Source organism: Equus caballus, chromosome 23, assembly GCF_041296265.1.
Source record: "Equus caballus isolate H_3958 breed thoroughbred chromosome 23, TB-T2T, whole genome shotgun sequence".
NCBI classification, from domain to species: domain Eukaryota; kingdom Metazoa; phylum Chordata; class Mammalia; order Perissodactyla; family Equidae; genus Equus; species Equus caballus.
In genome coordinates, this window is record NC_091706.1 from 27,331,928 (window position 1) to 27,351,317 (window position 19,390).

General features: G+C 39.4%; 2 protein-coding genes across 8 annotated transcripts in view; one reads left to right on the top strand and one right to left on the bottom strand.

The window, feature by feature from the left end:
* The window catches only part of GNA14 (G protein subunit alpha 14), a 162,241-nt gene extending 156,942 nt beyond the window's left edge, over positions 1-5,299 (top strand). Inside the window, exons 5-7 of the mRNA XM_023627177.2 lie at positions 700-829; positions 3,406-3,559; positions 4,641-5,299. Of these exons, the coding sequence (XP_023482945.1) occupies positions 700-829; positions 3,406-3,559; positions 4,641-4,831 (475 nt within the window). The 3' untranslated portion in view covers positions 4,832-5,299. The remainder of the gene's footprint in view (positions 1-699; positions 830-3,405; positions 3,560-4,640) is intronic.
* A 12,078-nt stretch (positions 5,300-17,377) lies between these two features.
* Positions 17,378-19,390, bottom strand: part of VPS13A (vacuolar protein sorting 13 homolog A) — a 233,962-nt gene continuing 231,949 nt past the window's right edge. For 4 of the 7 annotated variants that reach the window (XR_011431384.1, XM_023627180.2, XM_070248443.1 and 1 more), the window contains one exon: positions 17,378-18,838. Coding sequence is in view for 3 of the 7 variants with exons in the window: in XM_023627180.2 (XP_023482948.2) it covers positions 18,788-18,838 (51 nt within the window). In the remaining 4 variants the exon portion in view is untranslated. The remainder of the gene's footprint in view (positions 18,839-19,390) is intronic. The other 3 variants (XR_011431387.1, XR_011431386.1, XR_011431385.1) reach the window with 1 other exon arrangement.

The window sequence follows — 19,390 nt, forward strand, 5'->3', positions numbered from 1 at the left end:
GCAGGGCCCTGGCACTCTCACAACGCATGCTTTTCGATTTTAGAGCAACCCTCTAGACTCATTTCCACAAACTGCCTGAGCCCTGGAGCATTCGAGCTTGTGATTGACTCTTGGGCTATGATTCCCTGAAATCCTTCCCAAAGACACGGATAAAGGCTTTGATTTCCACATTGGAAGAGGGCACTGCTGGTCTTTCTCGGGAAGGAGAGGTGGCGTCTACCTCACGCTGAAAGGATTTGTGGATAAATTAGAGGAGCTATGAAAACAGGAAGGGGCAGGGGCCTGAAGAAAGCTGAGTGGACCTGGGAGACTGCCTGCCGTTCCGCCCCTTTTGTGTCTGGTGTCCTGGCACTCTGCAGTGCTCTCACAACACCCAAGTGGATGCTTGTGCTTTCTGCCTGGACTACAGCAGCAGCTACCTATCCAGTGTCCCCAGGCAGGCTTCACCCAGGTGACCTCTGCATCCGTCTTCAGTAACATCACTTACATTCTGTTGCTCCTTTGCTAGCAAACATCCTGTGATTCCGCATTGCCTAAAGCAGTGGTGCTCAAACATTTTAATCTTAGGACATCTTTTTACTCTTAAAAATTATCGAGGACCCTAAGGAGTGCTGATATCCATGGTATAATGAATTCACGTCCTTTTTCCCCAAAGAGTCATGTGTTCCAACCTTTGAGATCTGTGTTTCTATTGAACAGGATGGTGGATGTTGGTGGCCAGCGATCTGAAAGACGGAAATGGATTCACTGCTTTGAGAGTGTCACCTCCATTATTTTTTTGGTTGCTCTGAGTGAATATGACCAGGTCCTAGCTGAGTGTGACAATGAGGTATGCCGGGTGGGGAGTTTGGTTAGCTGAGGAAGACAGATCTATTTCCGCAGTTTGCGAGAAGCCAGCCAGCTTTGGTACTATTCCTCTATTCCTTAGGTTAAATTGTCTTGCTACTCAAAGTCCTTAGACTAGCAGCACAGGCTTTACTTGATTGCTTTTGAGAAATTCATACCTATTGAATCAAGCCAGACCAAAAAAATCAGAATCTGTCTTTTAACGCGATCCCAGGTAATTCAAATCCACATGAAAGTTTGAGAATCACTGGCCTGGAAATCTGGTTCTTAAGTTTGGATGCAGATAGGAATTCCCTGAGGACCTTAAAAAAAAAAACCTGGCACCTGGGTCCAACCTGAGATTCTGATTTAATTGGTGGTGGGTGTGGCCTGAGCATGGGGCTCTAATCTAACGTGCTGCCAAGGGTGGAGCCACTCAAAAGCATTGGGTCTCAGCCTTAGCTGCATATTGGAATCCCCTGGGGAATTTTTGAAAAAATACCATCTTTTGGACACCACAGTAGAGACTCCTATTTCCTGGGTTTGAGTTGGAGGTATCTTTTTCAAGCCCCCCAAGGATGCTAATGTGTAGCCAAAGTTGAGCTGTTTCTAATAAACTTTATCTGAGAATAGGCTTCCCAACCTCCATGGCCCATGGTGCTCCCCAATTAGGTCCCTAGCTGGGTTGGCATGGGGAGTGGTTGCAGGTGCTTGGAGCTGTCCTGGGGCCTCCTGGGATGGCATCTGCCCTTCACTTCGCCTGGAAGGGACTCCCTCAGGGCAGCTGGGACTGACCCACCCAGTGAGGCATTCTGTGTCCACTGCAGAGTTGCCAGAGCACTGGGGGGGGGTGGGACTCCATGAGCTGGGTCTGCCTGGGAAGGGGAGAGAACCAGCACGGTCACGTCCCTGTGAGAGGGGGTGGTATTTTCTGTGGGATACCATGGTCTTTCATTGTCCTTTCCCCTACCCTTGTACAAAACCTCTTGACCTTTTACAAATGTCTCTTACTCCTAGGGCATGGAAGTAAATCAATAAAGAACTCTGTCCAGGATTAGGCAATAACTATGAACAAATTATGTCTTGTGTTTCTTGAGAGCAGGCTTTTCTCTGAGGAGCACAGTTACATTAGCTAATTAGTGAAGGATTAACCCATTTACTAGTGTCATTGTGCAAAGAAGAATAGAAATCTTGGCTGCTGCCCAGCTCTTCCAGTGGAGAAATTTTTTTAAAAAGCAAAGGCATCCAGTTATCAATATGAAAGGTTAGCTCCAAATTTGTCTTGGGAATTACTTATGACGTTTCCCAGGGAACTCAGAAGATCAGTCAGGTGTGCGAGGGACAGGACCTCAGCCCGAGGTGCTTAGAAATTAAACAAGATCGCAAGGTACCTGGAGAAAAATTAAGCGGTTGCCACTCAGACTTTTCCCTCCCGGTTGTAGATATGCTGCATCCAGTGTCTATGCTGTCTAGGAGTTGTTTTTTTCTTGGAGATCATTATTGATAAGAGCATAATAAATTTTAAAGAAGCTTTCAAAACAAGTGAGGGGTTATCTCTCTGGTAATAAATTCCAGATTTTAATCCCCTAAAATGTCCTGAGCAGGAGGGTGAGCCTGGGTGTCTGGGAGTTGTAGGAAATGGAGGTTTACGGCACGTCTCTCCGGAGCGGGAGCACTGAGCTTTGACGTTTTTCAGTCTGACTTCCTTCCTCCCTAGAGGGACGTTCTGGTTTCTTTCCTCTTAGAAATACTTGAGAGAGCAGAATGCCATATAGAACAATTATTGTCACCAGATAAGATTTGTATGAGCCCTATCGGCTCTCCATAAATTAAGAACATTTAATATTTTCTTGCCAATGTCTAATGTTCATAAATTATTACTGTCTTTCTACCTAATTTCCGCCAAATCCTACTATTACATGGGCTTCGGAAAGTATTTAAATTTTGTGAACAATACTGTGCTCATCACACAACAGGGGGCGCTGTTCCCCTTGCAGAGCTCACCTGTAGTACATGCACATAAAGGATCAGAGTGGGTGCTCAGTAGGGTTAGTTCCCTTCCCGGCCAGCGTCCAGCATTCCTAAGGGTGCTGGCCCTACTGGAAGAGTCTGCCTTCCTCTCATTGTCCTATGACTCCTGACGTACAGTCTTGGAGCCCACACCCAATTAAAGTGGGTGTCTCAGGTCCAAAGCTGTGAATCTCCCATACTTGGTAATCCCAATAATTATGTGCACAAAACTTTGGTCAAATATGAGGCTGAACCTTCTTGTTCCAGATTGCACAAAAGCCTTTCTTATATCCTTGTGTGTTAGCTGGGGCTAGAGAAGAGATGGGGTGCTTCAGGAGAGGAGACCCAGCAGGGGGTGAGTAATGAGAGGGTGGGATGGGGGGAAATAGAAGCAGAAGGCCCGGTGTCTGGAGGGGCCCCACGTGCTCACCAGCTTCAGCAAGGACAGTGACCCAGAGACTGCAGCTGGGTGAGAGGAGCACAGATGGATGCAAACAGCTATTTAGCATGTTGTTTCCAAAGTGTCGCTTTTCTTTCTCGTTAACCCGCAGTCCCTTGTTTCTCACTTAGAACCGCATGGAAGAGAGCAAAGCCTTATTCAAAACCATTATCACCTACCCCTGGTTTCTGAACTCATCTGTGATTTTGTTCTTAAACAAGAAGGATCTTTTGGAAGAGAAAATCATGTACTCTCATCTAATTAGCTATTTTCCAGAATACACAGGTAAGTCAGTGTCCATCTTGTGGACCTCCCTGGCATTAGTCCAGAGTCCTTAACACGCTCACAGGGGCCTCCTTCATCTGCCTCTGACAGACGTTCTGACCATTCCCCACCTTTGAATGGAAGCTCCAGTTGCATCAGCGTGTGTCTTCGCCTCAGCACCTCCACCTCTGCCTCTCCCAGTGCCCAGAATGTATTTGCCAACTCCTTTTGCCAACTCTACTTTGTTCTCCAAGACCTAGCTCAGGCACCTCTCCCTGGGGGCAGTCCTGCTGCCCCTCACCCCACCCCATCTGCAGTAGGCGTGCCCCCCTTGGCAGCCTGGGCTCACCTTGCTCCCTCTCGGCCTTCCTCACACTGGCTGTTCAGTGTCTGCTGGCTCAGCCCTCTCCTCAGTCGGCTCCTGAGGGCAGAGACTGTGCCCGACTTGTCTTTGCATTCCTAGCGCCCGTCAGAGCACCTGGCACTTTGTGTGTGTCGGTTAAATTGTCGCAGCCCTGTTACCACTGTAATAAAGACTCTGAAGTTCTTTATTACATGACCTGTCCAAGGCAGGAGAGTTTATGCCCGTTGCTAATTATTTCTGGTACAAGAGGTCTCAAATATTACTAGGTTTGACATTCGGAGGAGTAGTGTTTTGGCACTCTCCTTTTTCCTTTTATTATCCGTACTTGCGATGTGGTATAGAGCCCTCAAACTTGAAAATCAGACTTGGGCACCTAAGAGTGTTAGTTCCCACATTCTTCCTTTTCCGTCTCCTAGCCCACTTCTGTCTGCCTGAGTTAATAAGGATTACATCTCTTCAAAAGTGGTCTAAATCAGAAAATTAAATCGCGTCACTATTTTCCAACAAATCTCCTTAAAATACAATTTTTAGGTACTAGTGGACACTTTAAAATACTTTTACGGGTTCATAATGAAATATAATAAAAATAATGCCCCAGATAAACGATTCTCTAGAAATGAGATAGCCCAAAGAAGGATGCCAAATAAGAACGAGAGTCCATTGAAAACGATTTTTGAGAGGACCTGGTGGTGAGTTGGTATCTTTCTTCTTTATTCCTCTAACTGCACTCTTGACTAGGACCAAAGCAGGATGTCAAAGCTGCCAGAGACTTTATCCTGAAGCTTTATCAAGATCAGAATCCTGACAAAGAGAAAGTCATCTATTCGCATTTCACGTGTGCTACAGACACAGAGAATATCCGGTTTGTGTTTGCTGCCGTGAAAGACACAATTCTACAGCTAAACCTGAGGGAATTCAACCTAGTTTAAAAGCCGCTGTCCACTCCTCGCCCATACCAGAAGACAGGATTTGTAAGCTCTTTGTGTTCTGTTTGCAAGTGCTACTGACATCATCCACCCAGCCCAGTGGGTGGCACCATGTCCATCATGCAGGCCACACGGACAGAGATGGGTAATGGAGCTTCTAAGATATTTGAGTTTAGCAAAAATTTTTCCAAGTCTTTATTCCCAAATTGTTTTTATATTTCTTCTCTTGACTTTTGGCTGTAAGATTTTATGTAATTTTTGAATTTGATATTTTACAAAGCCATTGTGATTTACTGTTTTTTTTAAAAAAATTCGTGTGTTTAATAATAGCCATTAAAAAATCACGTAACAGAGGAGTCTGTTAACTTATAGATCATGACTTGAGACCTCTAGGATTAATCTGGGTGACTTCTATTTTAAAGAAAGTTAATGGGTTTGAAGCTTTTTATTAAATCTTGCAATTTAGAGACATTTTTTGAGTGTTTCTTTCTTTTCATGCTAAAGTATAATGCCTTTAACATGCCACCAAAGATTCTTTTAAAGTTGGTTCTTTTTTTGGTTCACTTTCTAAGCCAAATTAATGACTATATCAGTACGTCTAATTTAGTTTTGCCACAGTTTGATCACCGTGAAACCAAAGCTAATATAAAGTAAATGGACTCTAGATAGCATATATGTTGCACTGGTAAAAAAAGTGTGTGTGTGTATGTGTGTATATATATATATATTACAAGGTATATGACCAGGTCTTATAAAATTATGGAATGGCTAGGAGCCCAAATTGTTTAACAAATGTAATGTAGCCCCTGGCAAAGTTCTGATGGGCACCAGGGATTTGCTGTCTGAACCATGTATTCTGTGCCTTTCTGAGGCGGCTAAGAATATACCCTTCTGCCATTAGCATTGGATTATGTTGTGTTTCTTTAAGCTCATGGTTGACTGATGATTCTGCTCCTTCCTAAAAAGAAAAATGCTTTGACTTTAATAGTTAATAACGCAAACTTTCTAAATATCCTTGTAGGGGAGGAAAAATAATTTTCCTTCTACCCTTCTAGGTTCTTGGGTGAGACCACTCCTTTAATAAAAGACAGATTAACAGGAGAAAAACCTGTATAGAAGTTTAATAACATGTATACCTCCTGTATACATGGGAGAGACCCAGAAAAACTGAGTAACTCTCCAAAATGGCCCAAGCTACCACCTTAAATATCATCTTCAGCTAAAGACACAAGAGAGACATTTGGAGTGAGGAAGGCCAGTCTTGGGAGGTTACCAGGAAAAGTACAGTAAACAAGGGTAAGGTTGTCATATAGATGTAAGTTGGACACCTTCTCCATTGATAAGACTTTCTTGTGATTTAGAGTCATCCTTCTCTTCCTAGCACAGAGAGGGAGACAGCCTTAGAAATGGAGATTTCTTTTCTAAAGGTAAATTTCCCTCACAAAAGGGTAACTTCTCTGAAAAGTTTTCAGCACTTTTCCTGTGTCTGCTGTTTCTTAATAATTATCAGCTCAAAATAATCCTTATGCTAAAGAGGCGTATTTAAGGGGTGGCATATTCTGTTCCCCTCAGTCCTGCCTTTGAAACTTCACAGAAAAGTTTCACAGTGCAGAGCTGAGTTGATAGATTGCTCTATTATTTCATTGAACCCATCTTTTAGTCTTGAGAATAAGTCAGTTCAGTTAAACAGCGGTGTCTCATTTCAGGAGCTGGTGCTGCAGGTGGGCTCCCAAAGTTATGCTTAGATGGCGTGAGCAATCAGGTATTTAATAAGAGGCATTTCTATGGAAACAAAAGGAAAACAAAGTTAATGGTTGGAACAAATTATAAACCCAGTCTGAGTCCTGAGGGCAGCCTGTTGGAAGATTTCTAGATGTGAGGGTTGAAACATCCTTTGCAGTTTGTATGTCTCCGATGTCATCAGGTGTTCAGATTAACTTTCTGAGTGGCCTGCACAGCAGCGGGTACAAAGGTTGTCTAACCACGAGCGATTGTGGTATCTCCCTGAATCTGATAGGAAGTTGTTCACATTCGGTTTGCAGGGCTTTGGGAAACGGTTTTGCAAAAGCAAAACAATAACGTCTGTAAATGAAAAAAGACTTAAAAATGGCCCTGGTTAAAGATCTGATTAAGAATTCATTATAATGCAATTGGCGAGGAAATTTGGTTATTTCTCTGACGTACATTTTAAGATAACTAGAATTACAAGTGATAACATTATAGCAGGACATATCAGATTTCCAGGAATTTCATACAATTTGTGGAACACATATATTAATAATATGTATCCACACAAATATAACCTAAACAAAGTTTAGTATCACTTATCTTGCCAATGTTTCCCATGTAATATAACAAAAGCCTAGTTGGTTTAATATCTCTTTTTACAAGGAGAGAGAACAAATCTTGAGATGTTCCAGGGACCCTCTGGAATATCCCAAGTTAGTTCAAGGTCAAAAAGACTTCATTTAGAATTTGCTTCTCAGAAGTTTGTTAAAAATATCAAAAGTTTTGGACACGACAAAATAAGATCACAGATCATTATGAAACAATACTTAACTACCTATTTAACCAAAGCAACAAAATATTTTTAAGATAAATACAGAAGATTACACAGTTGTAAGCAAAACCTCACTCTCAATATTGAGAAGACTCCGCTTTTCTTAAGTAATCAAATACCTTGATGATAAAGATAACATGAAGCACAGAAAATTATTTTAGTAAAACACAAAAACTTTGTGTTCTAGGCAGATTACTTAAAAGGTAAAATCCTCTCACAATCTTTTATGAGGAGCAGACCAATAGTCCAAGAAAACTTTGCCCTTTTATCAGATGAAAGAAAATTAAGTTTTAGTTTTACATAAGTACACTATTGATAGTAAAGCTCATCTTTAAACCCTTATAATAAATTCATTCCATTTTAGTTAGTCTAATTATACAAGGTTCCCTCTCTCTCACTTCCCAACTTTCTATATGCATTTAATTTGTCCTTATTCTTCTCTTTCCTGTTCTGAAACAACCAGTTATACATTAGGACAAAATTACTCTCTTTCCTTTAATGAAAATGCATCTTCATACCACATATGTGGCCTTAACCAAGAACACATCTTTCCTCGTGTACAGAGATGTTTCCCTATTTCTAGTAGTTTTAATTACATATGTTAATTAGAATTCCCAACTCTTGGAACCCTAATTTCTAGTGAAAACTAAACAATTATGAACTGTCTGTTACATACAAACATTCTGTAGATTGGCAAATTTATGAATACATTTCATAATTTCTAGAAGCAAATACTTCTTCATAATACAATTTTCCAGTGTGGCACTAGAGATGTTTACCAGCAGATACAAATATGTTTACTTTCTCTGTAATATGAAGCCAAAAGTAGATAAACCTATGTTCGCTAATCAAGGTTTCAGTATTTTATCTTATTTGGAAATGATGTAGATATTCCATAAATGTCCACCATCTAACTTAGCAAATTTTAAGGTTTCAAGTTACCAGAAAGATTTTGGAAGCTATTTTAAAGTACACATATCTTATAAAACTTCACTGTTGAAAAGTTCATTTATAAACTTTCATTCCACTTACATCTATTTAATTCACTTGTTCTTAACAACCATATTTAGATTACTCCTGAAAATTTCATGAGACATTAAACAAAGTTAGCTATCATCCTATTTTTCTTGCTGACAGATTTTGTAACAGAGATAACATGAACTTATTGACTAATAAACCCAGATAGAATAAAAGTTGTATGCCTGCATTATCCAACACTGACGACTCTGAAGATGTGCCTATTCTAATTAAACCAACTTAAACTAGCATCTATTTACTGATTTTCCCAGATCGTGTGAACTTGGAAAACATTTGGATTTGTTTCCATATTTCAGAGAGTCTAGAAATACTTACTTCATATACAGTCATACTGTTAAGTGCTTATTTTTGAGCCAACTGAATAGAACCCTTTTACACATTAATTTTGGCAATACCATCTGGAGGTAAAAAAGTATCATTCATCTACAACAGACACATATAGACATCATAAACATACAGACAAATGCAAACAGATACTTTATAGCTAGCGTTATAAAATTTTAGACATGAATTAGGTGCAATAATACCAAACTCACTAGTTTATAAAGAAGAGTTGGATCCAAATTTTGTTTCTGGCAGATGGAATAAGTTAAGTTCACCTACTCAGATGGCTAAAGCTTTTTTACCAATATTTGTGGAGAAGACACAAGGTTTCTTTTCTTCTGCTCAATTTCCAAATAGCTCCAATTTTTTCCTTCTGATGAGAATCATCTCCCTAATGTTTGCATTTCAAAGAGATGGCTCTCAGGGGCTAGAGAAGATGGGGGTAGAAAATTTACATCTCAAAGGCACAGGAAAAAATATCCAAGTTTTCTTCAAGGAGTTTTGGGATATATTTTCCTATTATCAGAGGTCTAGGGTAATTACCATTTAAATTTTTCCTTTTCATTAGTACAGGACAATCTGTGTAATGTCCCAATCCTTTACAATATCAATATGCTACAAGCATTTTGAGATAAAGAGGGAAGGTTTTGGGATTGGTGAGGACAGGTGGACTTTGTATTGCTTCTAGAGCTGCATTTCTAGTTTTGTAAAGATTTATAAGGCAAAGACAATTGTTTCTAATTCCTCAAAGAATTGGGTGAGCCTGAATGATATCGTGGGGCTGACCCACCCCTCCAATTACATTATGTTTAATTTGCCTCTTTCTATCAGGGAGAATACTTTCATTCCAACTAAGATGGAAACCAAAAGAATCTTGTGTTCTGGAGCTTCATGGGTTTAATGCTGTATGCCTTCATAAAGTCTGTATAAAGCAGTCAACAAAACGCTTGGAATGCTCCCCTTTTTGAGTGTACAATTCAACCTTGGACCAATTCACTTTAGGGGGAAAAGCCTCTACTACTCATTCTAGCAGATGGGCCTCCAGCTGATCCATTTCCTGATTATTTGCAGGAGGGCCTGGGAGGAATTCTTGTCATCTGTTTCCTCAGTGAGGGGGGTTTTCCCTAGGGGGCCATCTGGCTTGTCTGATAACTACAGTATAATCATGGGTGGGAAGAACACCCCTGAGCAGCTAATCAAGGTCCCTGTGAGCGGGGTTGTGAATGTCCACTGATCTTTTTAACTCCTCTCTAAATCCGGTAGGGTCTTCTGAAAGTGAAGGTTAAAAGGGCTTTGTAATTTCACCTTGTTCAGAAAGTCTCTAAGGCTAGATGCCATACTCCTCCATGTCCTCTTTTCAATTTGATCATTCCATAAGTACCAATAAGACAATTGTTTAGAATGAGACATCTCTAACATTTTTTTTTTCAAATAGAGAAGTTTTCACAGTTTAAAGGATCCATCACCTGACAATTGATTAATAGGATCTTCAATGGTATAATAATCTCAATAGTGAGTCAAACCAATAAGCCTTTTTATGGCTTAACCATGGAAACAAGAGGCATCCTCCAAGAGGCTGCAAAAAGATGCAGCACTCACAAGATCCAGAAAGTTCACTTCCAGAGTTAGCCTAAGAAAACAAAGACCGTTTTTGTTACAGGTGGTGAGGATGCAGCAGTGAAAACGGTATCTCCAGTTTCCAAGAAGAACATGAAACACCTCCAGTCACAGACCTGCTAATCTGTGACTCCAGGCAGGTGCTACTGGAATGGGACTTTTCCAGCACTAATGAGACGACAAAGGCCCCTTATAGACTGGGACGCCCTTAAGATAAACTGCCCTGAGAGCTGGCACAGTGGGACAAAGAGAATGCTGCTTGTCCCTCCATGTCTTAGATCCCCAGCCTATTCTGCTGGCTGCCAGATACAAGCCAATACTTGCATCTTCTGGCTGGTGGAGAGCAGAGAGTACTCCTAGTGGTCAAAAAGTGAAGCTCTCAAGACATGGAACAAGATGAAAACCTCATCTGGCCTATGGCTCTCTTCCTTGTGACAAATGACACAAAAGACAGACAACAGAAAATGATGACCATCTCTGGGAAGAAAGAGATCAATAGAAAAACAAGAGTACTCATATCAAAAATCCACACCAGCACGTCTATCCCCAAGGAACTAATTCACACAAACATTTTCTCCTGCTAATCTTTTTGGGAAGGAAGGGACAAGGTGAAATTTTCCCCTCCTCTCTCGACTAGGCACTACAGACAGAGATCTGGGAGAGCTGACTTCGGTAAGAATTCTTACCCTTTGCCAGCTTCTGCCAGTTTTCCAGGATCTACTGTAGGCTCCATGGCCTGAGTATAGTGTCTCAGGAGGTCCCATTATGGGTTGCCAAACTGCAGGGAAGGAAAAATAATTTTCCCTCTCCCCTTCTAGGGTCTTGGCTGAGATCCACTCTGTAATAAAAGACAGATTAACAGGAGAAAAACAAATGGTTTAATGACATGCATACCTCCTGTATACACGAGAGAGACCCAGGAAAACTGAGTAACTCTCCAAAATGGCCCAAGCCATCACCTTAAATACCACCTTCAGCTAAAGACACAAGAAAGACGTTTGGAGGTGAGGAAGGCCAGTCTTGGGAGGTTACCAGGAAAAGTACAGTAAACAAGGGTAAGGTTGTTATATAGATGTAAGTTGGGCACCTTCTCCATTGATAAGACTTTCTTGTGATTTATAGTCATCCTTCTCTTCCTGGCACAGAGAGGGAGACAGCCTTAGAAATAGAGATTTCTCTTCTAAATGTAAATTTCCCTCACAAAAGGGTAACTAACTTCCCTGTCAAATTTTCAGAGCTTTTCTTGTGTCTACTGTTTCTTAATAATTATCAGCTCAAAATCTTTATGCCAGAGGCATATTTAGGGATGGCATATTCTGTTCCCCTTCAGCCTCCATTTTGAGGCAAGTCTGTATCCATCATGATATGTTGGCGTTCCCTTAGTAGCTGGCTCAGTAAAGCAGAAGCAGAATCACCTGGGAAGTGCAGAGTGCTTCAAACTATAGACATAGAATGGTTTTGTTTGTTTTTTATTGGAAGGTGTGCACACACATGCACGTACAAATACACACACACGCACATCACTTAGGGTTTAAAGTGTGATATGTCTTATCTCCAGTCAGTCTACAAAATGTACCCAGGTTAGTTACATATGTTATGGAACTATGTGTCAGCATTCCTAAAATCACTAAGCCTTTCTATCAGCTAGTCGGTCAGGTTCTCATTTTGTTGCCACACTTCCAAGTGTTGAGCTAGTAAAGAAGAGCATCAATGCTGGAAAAGACAGGAATTGTGCTTATAGCTAGTGATTCTACCATAGCAACATTAAGCTTTAAAAACCAACCTTCACTCAAGAAATGAATGCAAAAGCAACAGGTTTTGTGGAACCTAACAAATTGATGTTAAAATTTATCTGGAAGAGTACAGGTCCAGGAATCATCAAGGCAATTTTGTACAAGAGAACAAAGAGATGGGGAAGTAGCTTTTTAGGATATCTAGAAACATACAAAAAGCAAGACAACCTGGGGCAGGGGGCACCAGGCACTAAAGGTCATGAACTGCTTCTAACTACCCAATTAACCTAAGAAAAGGGCTCAAGAGAGTCAGTCAGCAAGGAAATTAAACAATGTGGAATTTTGTTTTTCATTTTAAGTACTGTTCTAGCATTGAGTTATTTTTAATTTACCTTTTGCTGACAAAGCATACAAGAAAATGAAAGCTTTCAATCACTGTGAGTTGCAGAAGGGCTGTGAAATAAATCATTAACAAAAGGTGGTAATTATATTTTCTTTTTTTTTTTTTGAGGAAGATTAGCCCTGAGCTCACTACTGCCAATCCTCCTCTTTTTTCTGAGGAAGACTGGCCCTGAGCTAACATCTGTGCCCATCTTCCTCTACTTTCTATGTGGGACGCCTACCACAGCATGGCTTTTGCCAACCAGTGCCATGTCCGCACCCAGGATCCGAACCAGCGAACCCCAGGCCGCCGAGAAGCCGAATGTGCAAACTTAACCACTGCGCCACCGGGCTGGCCCCTAAAGTATTTTCTTAAGTCATGGAAAGGCTGAACTCATCATATCAGAGGTGAACTATTTACCTCTGCCAATATTGATTCTGCAAGTAGAAAATTCTCTCCTAGCCTTTCTCCCAAAATATGCTCCTTACTTACTGAGCAAATGAGCCATCTGAAGTTTTCTGAAGTTGAGAGGCACAGTCTGGGTGCTTAAGAATTTACTAAGTATTATCACTCAAGCTTTTAGTCAGCAATGATCATGCCGGGCTGGAAAGTTGTCGGGTTTGAATGAAAAATCAGGACCTTGGGCAATCTGCTAGTTATCCACATTTATGTAGGCCCCACAGAAGGGAGAGTTTAGATAGGGGAAGAAGACTTATTGCAAATGTTTCTAGTTCTATCCAGCAACTAAAAACAGAGGCAGACTGAAGATCAGAAATCTTTATTTGACTCAATTTATTTGAAAAAGGTATACATAGTTAAACTGGGCAGTCATCTTACCAAGTAACCTAATTCTACCAATAGCAAGAAATAATTATTGGTTATAAACAGTTAGTCATTTGTGAGCATGGCCAACCAACTTTAAGGAAAAAAAAAAGAGTAAGGTCAATTTCAAGAAGAACTTCATGGTAAATATTTGTGTTTATAAATTATCAGAATACACAAAACCAAGGCAGAGACTGTATAACAGGCAACTGGGCCAGGAGCCCACATAAGAGGTATAAGGAACCCAAATGTGAAGGAAATATTGCAGCAATGCAGAAATAGATATTTAAAAAACTAATTATCATCAATGACCATATTTTTACCAAAGAATAAGCATTCCAAAGAAGCACAGACTAGTTAGTCAATACAAAAATTAGTATTTTTAAAGTGCACATTCCCTGAAAAATTCATTTTTATATGTAATACACATATTCACATAGAGGTGATAATTTTTAAGTTTATAATGATCTATCTGACCCTGCAACAAGTCCCAGACACAATTCCTAATAGTTTGTGAGTATGGGTATAAAACTATCGACATTGAGAACATTCCAATGTAATTTACATTTTTATTTGAATGTCTTTCAGCCCCCAAACTGGGAACTTTTGGCTAGCCAACGGAACACTGGTGGCATGATGGCATAATATGTAATGTTGTGGTTTTCCAACATGTTCCATTTTAAGTACACTTATGATTATTAGACTTTGTATTATATGAATCTTACAGGGTTTCTTGTTACAAGGACTTCATTAGAAGAAACACAAAGCTATCAGAGTAAGACTAAAGGAATGGTGCTCAGTCAAGACAGGAATTTTCAGGTTGACAGATAGCTATCATAGCAAGTGTTAAATTATAATACAAATTAACTTGTATTTGTATAAAGTAATAAAAGCTTCAAAAATACACTCCTATCAACCTATAAAATTTGAGGTTACATTTCTTAGGTAGCTCTTTGGGTAACCAAATATTATCAATTTTTTTTTTTTTTGGAAAATGCCATAATGTTTTTAAAAAAGAAGAACTAATCCATAATCCTAAAGCAAAACTTTAAAAAAAATGCCATGGAATGATTTATTTTACAAAAGAGGTAATAAAGTAAAAAAAGATTTCCATGAAGGAAGCATGAAGGAGGTTTGTAAGAGGGTAGGATCCAGCATCTTCTCAGTCCACGTGCTGGCCTGAGTTCAGGATAGCCCTGAAACAAGTCCTATTTTAGACCAAGTGTGGCAGAAGGAAAAGCAGCATGACAAAAAGGCTGCATGAATAGCGGTATCAGCCAATGATCAAAAACACAGATTACAAGAATCATACAGATTTTGACTGGTTCATGCTAACTTGACTAGGTTAGCATTAGCAGTAAGGTATAATTTCAAAAGTATATTTCAAAGAATTGGGTAGGAGGGTGAAAAGTTCCCTTTCAGAGTATGTAAAGGGGCTGTAAGTGATACTGGGTAGCACCAGAGATAATCAAATTGAATAAATTTTGTATTGAATCTTGCATAAGGAATGCAGGTTATCTACATTTCTTACTTGAAACCTATAGGAATGAAGAAATTCAATTATTTTAAGCTAAACTGCACTGACATTTGTATAGCACCCTCCAGAGAATAAGTATTTTGGCCCTACAAGAATATGACCTATGTATAAGCTCCCTATTTGTAAGCGCCTTTGACATCTGAACGATGAATCAGACAGAAGGTAGATGGAGCAAATGCAATTTACGTAAAAGGAGTATTTCTGTCCCCAATCCTAGTAAAATGCTTATTAGTAGGAGAGAGGTTGAACTATATATACCTAGTTAAATGATATCCTGTGGCCTTTTTTGGGTGCTGTTTGTGGATCTAATTTTTCTGTTTTTTCTGGTCCCAGTGATAGCTGGCATCAGTGGGACCTGATACACAGGTATCTGAGCTATCTGGCACACACTAGGAAAGGAAAACATTTTATAAACCCAAACAAGAGCTATCCTGTTTTCTCACGCTAAAGAAAAAGACAGTCCTCATAATCTGAAGACTCTCTACACTGTGGGTGTGCTGCTCCTCATCTAAGATCAGGCTCCAACTCGATTCAGATTGTTGCAACAGTCACTGGATGGCCCACGCTTCCTACAGCAGTGGCTTTCAAGGCTTTTGTTTTAAAAAACGGCAATTCGTAATAGGAAATCACATTTTATATTGTGACCCAGTACACACAGTATATAAAGTATTCAACTGAAACAATATTTCAGGAAACGATATTTAACCTTGTTACATGCAATGCTCTCATCTTCTTTTCTATTCCACTTTTAAAATATGCTGGTCTTGAGTTGTTAAATTGATTTCATGGCCCACTAATGGGTTAAGACCTACAGTTTGAAAAACACTGTCTGTGCAATGGCCCTGGCACCCAAACTGATTTCTCTGAATTGTGTGGGCTGGAGTATGAAAACACCTAGTCCAAAATAGCTACTTCCACCTTTAGTGTATTCAGCACACACTTTCAGTCCTATAGGCAAAGTAACCCAGCACCTTGTCCAAATCTTTTTAATACTGGGACCTTGGTTTGGCCTGAAGGATCAACTAATACAGGCAATTGATGACTGGATAACTAAGGTGCAGAAAATTCAGCACTGAGCAGAATCTTTAACACCAGAAAGGAATAGGATACTGCTTTGTGGTCTATTTCTAAGACATGAGCTAGGTACATATATATTCACTGGGATAATATTACTACTACTATCATCAAAAGCAATGAGAGAGAGAATTATGATAGGAAAGACAATATAAATTAAAGAAAAATTTCTTATTTATTTGGAGGCCACAGGATAGTTTTGGGATGGGTAAGGGCTATGCAGGAGAGAGGGCCAGGGAAGAACAGCCTACAGCTGGAAATAATTATTTAGGGATCAGAAAATAACTCGGCTGAACTAAACTGAGTCTGGGAAAAACCCCAAGGTCTGCCAACACTCGGGGAGAAGCTAATACATACCCTGTAATCAGGAAGTCCCTGGAGAAAGGTACATACTCTTTGCTTCAGACAGTATTTTGCAAATGGGAAGAAATCACAAGGTTCTTTCTGTATCAGAAATCAATGCTGCCATTTCTAATGACCACAGTTTTCTGGAGGAGAGTTGGCAGAGAACGGACACTCTGCCTTAGGCTTCACGCAATGATCATGGGCCAGAATACATGCTGTGTTAGAATTAAGGGCCTGGGGCTACAGCTAACAAATAAAACAAAGAGTGGACACGGTGCTCAGGACCTCATTCTGTAGCAACAACCAAACAACTAAGACAAGTTGAAAGTTCTCAGGCAGAGAGCCATTAAGTGTAGTTAATTCAGAGCAGATTGTTTTCAAATACAGTAAGATTATGGACTCTCTAATATTCAAGAAAAAAAAGAATATAGAATCAAACACGTAATTGTAAATTGTAAAATGTTATGCTAAAGACTGACATTATCTAGTGATCTACTGATGTTCTTTGTTTAGATGAAGACAATCTTCTAAGACAACTGATAAACCGCGGCTCTTGCAATTGTGGGTGTTTTTACTCTAGAAACAGAGAAAGTGATGGGAGGTGTTGATGGGCAGGTGACTGGTAGAGAAAGAAGAAAATCTATTTCTAGGTTGCTACTGGTAAGGGAACAGGAGGACAGGCATCCTGGCTTTGCATGTGTACTAGTTACAAGACCCACTCCTGCTGGTTCCAGAGGATGCCAGAAGAATTTCTAGGATTCCTCGTTTAGGCTTTTCCTTACTACAGGACACTCACGGAGTTATGGGTCTGTATTTTTTCTGAGAATGAAATCATGAAATTGGAGTAGGTAATGAGGTACTTGGCTAAAGGCATCGAGTGGAACTCCAGTAAAGCAACATTTCAGATAAAGACAATCTGATGCAACTTTTCTGACTACTCTACTCTTAGGTTTAATTCTAACGTAGGCAAAATTGGAGGAGCTCAACAACAGAGAAAATGTGTATGTTACTTTGAACAAAGGTCATCATAAGAGCACGCACTATCATGTGATTTGAAACTTGTCATCTTTTGATACGATTTATGCTCAGCAAAGAAAAAACATTCTGGGGGAAACAATTGATAATAAGCAAAGTTTTTATAATCAGGAAAATCAACAGTATTTAGTAGAAGGATTTGGTCAGGAAGAAATACAGTTACAGTCTGGCATGCTGTTTATTTTAGCTTTTACAACAAAGCAAGGGTTTGAGAATTTCACAACCAATGACTATACAGTCTCCAATTCCAAAAACAGTTTATAATAATTTGGCGGCACATACAACATGCATCAAACACTCTATTATTCAATAACTAAATGAGACATTGCATCATTCTCTTCATCGTTCACAATCATATATTCACCCCTTTTCACTTGAAAAAGTTCATTAACATTAAGGTACAAGGATCTTGGACAAAAACCAAGAAAAAAAACCCCATGACCTTATTTTTACTAATGTGCAAACCATGATTTTTGTTTTGATGAGCTATACATTTAAAAGAGTGATTCTCACTTGAATAACTGTCGAGAAAGCAAACCAGCAATTCTCAATCTACTGCCAACAGGACAGGTTACTGGGTTAGATTTTAGGGTACACACATTTACTTGTGAGAGGGGTGTCTCTTCAGAAGCATACCTTGTATCTAACATGGTGGGAATTTTGTTTATTTCATATTACCAGTGAATGGAAAGTTGGTATTGTTAAGGCTTCAGGAATTTTCTTTAAAGTCAGCAATCTATTAAAAATATGACTTGGGTAAACCAAGTAGAACCCCTGGAATTGGCTTGAGGAACTATTTCTAAGGCTTCAAAGTTCTGAACGGGGCTTTCCATTTTTGGGTATGATGCTCATTTCTTCAAGTCTTTTTTAAGATGAGGCTTGAAGGAGTATTATTCAATCTGCATTATATTATATAAAAAAGTCTGTTTTTCATAGTCATGCTATGCATTTGAAGTATAATTAAAACCTATCCTTTATTAAAAAAATAAGGAAAATAATACCAAAATATTTATTTGTAAAAAGAACTTCATGTTTCTAAAGAAACCACCACTGAAGTTCTCTTGATACCACTGAGGCAATGTCTGATTTGATGATTTATCTGTCACTCATTCAGGAAGTTTGAAGTAAACATGACAGAAGTTTAAAATGTGAACGAGGAACATTAAACTTAGCTCCATGTGGAGGCTAAATATGGGCAACCTCTCTATCATTGCAGAGAATCACCTAGGGCAAATATTTAAGATTTATGAAAGAAATGTTTCTTTTATAAAGTAATTGGAATTTTAACCAGATGCATGATTCAAGTTACAAAACCAAATGGATCCCCAGGAGTTGAAATATTTTAATCACATAGCTGTTTTACCTGATTCTAACTGATTTTTCTTTTAGTACTTGAAATACTTCTGTTCTATACTTCCCAAACAAGTTTTGAAAGGTACAAGGTGGAAGCCGTAATGATTTATTGCTGTGTGTCTTCAGGCAGTGTTTTCCGTCAGAGCCTCGGGGAAGGTTCTCTTGCTTCTTCTAGCTTTGTGAGGATCCACTGTTGTGGGGGAACAAACCAACATTTGTTTACTTCAATGAAGTTGCAATGAAACTCAAAAGGTAACGAACAGAAATCTAGAAGTTGGCTCTCTAGATTAGTTGGGTATATACTCATAGCCAATAATTAGCTTCATCCTGCATCAGAGATCATTCACTCACTTAAAAACTCACTCATTAGCAGGGATGATGGTACTGGGTTTGATTTAACAGTAGGAATAATGTTTTCCTAAGGTCTTTGGACTTAGATGTTCATCTTCAGAATAAGAAAAGTAAAATGAACCATCCTGAGAGAGAAGGGTAATTTGGCAGCTGGGCTGAATAACTTTGGCATAGTGTGAAAATTATCTATGAAAAATTTGTTTCAAGTTATGCCAATTCAGTATCACAAACATTTGTGATTCCCTGTCTAGGATTCTACTGATTGCGCAGGAATAATTATGTATAATTCTACAGTGAGTAGTAGCACAGAAACATTCTTCAGCATTTTAGGGCTCTCATTATATATGTTCTATTCTGAAAGGATTTGAAATCACAAAAATAAAATGAAAAT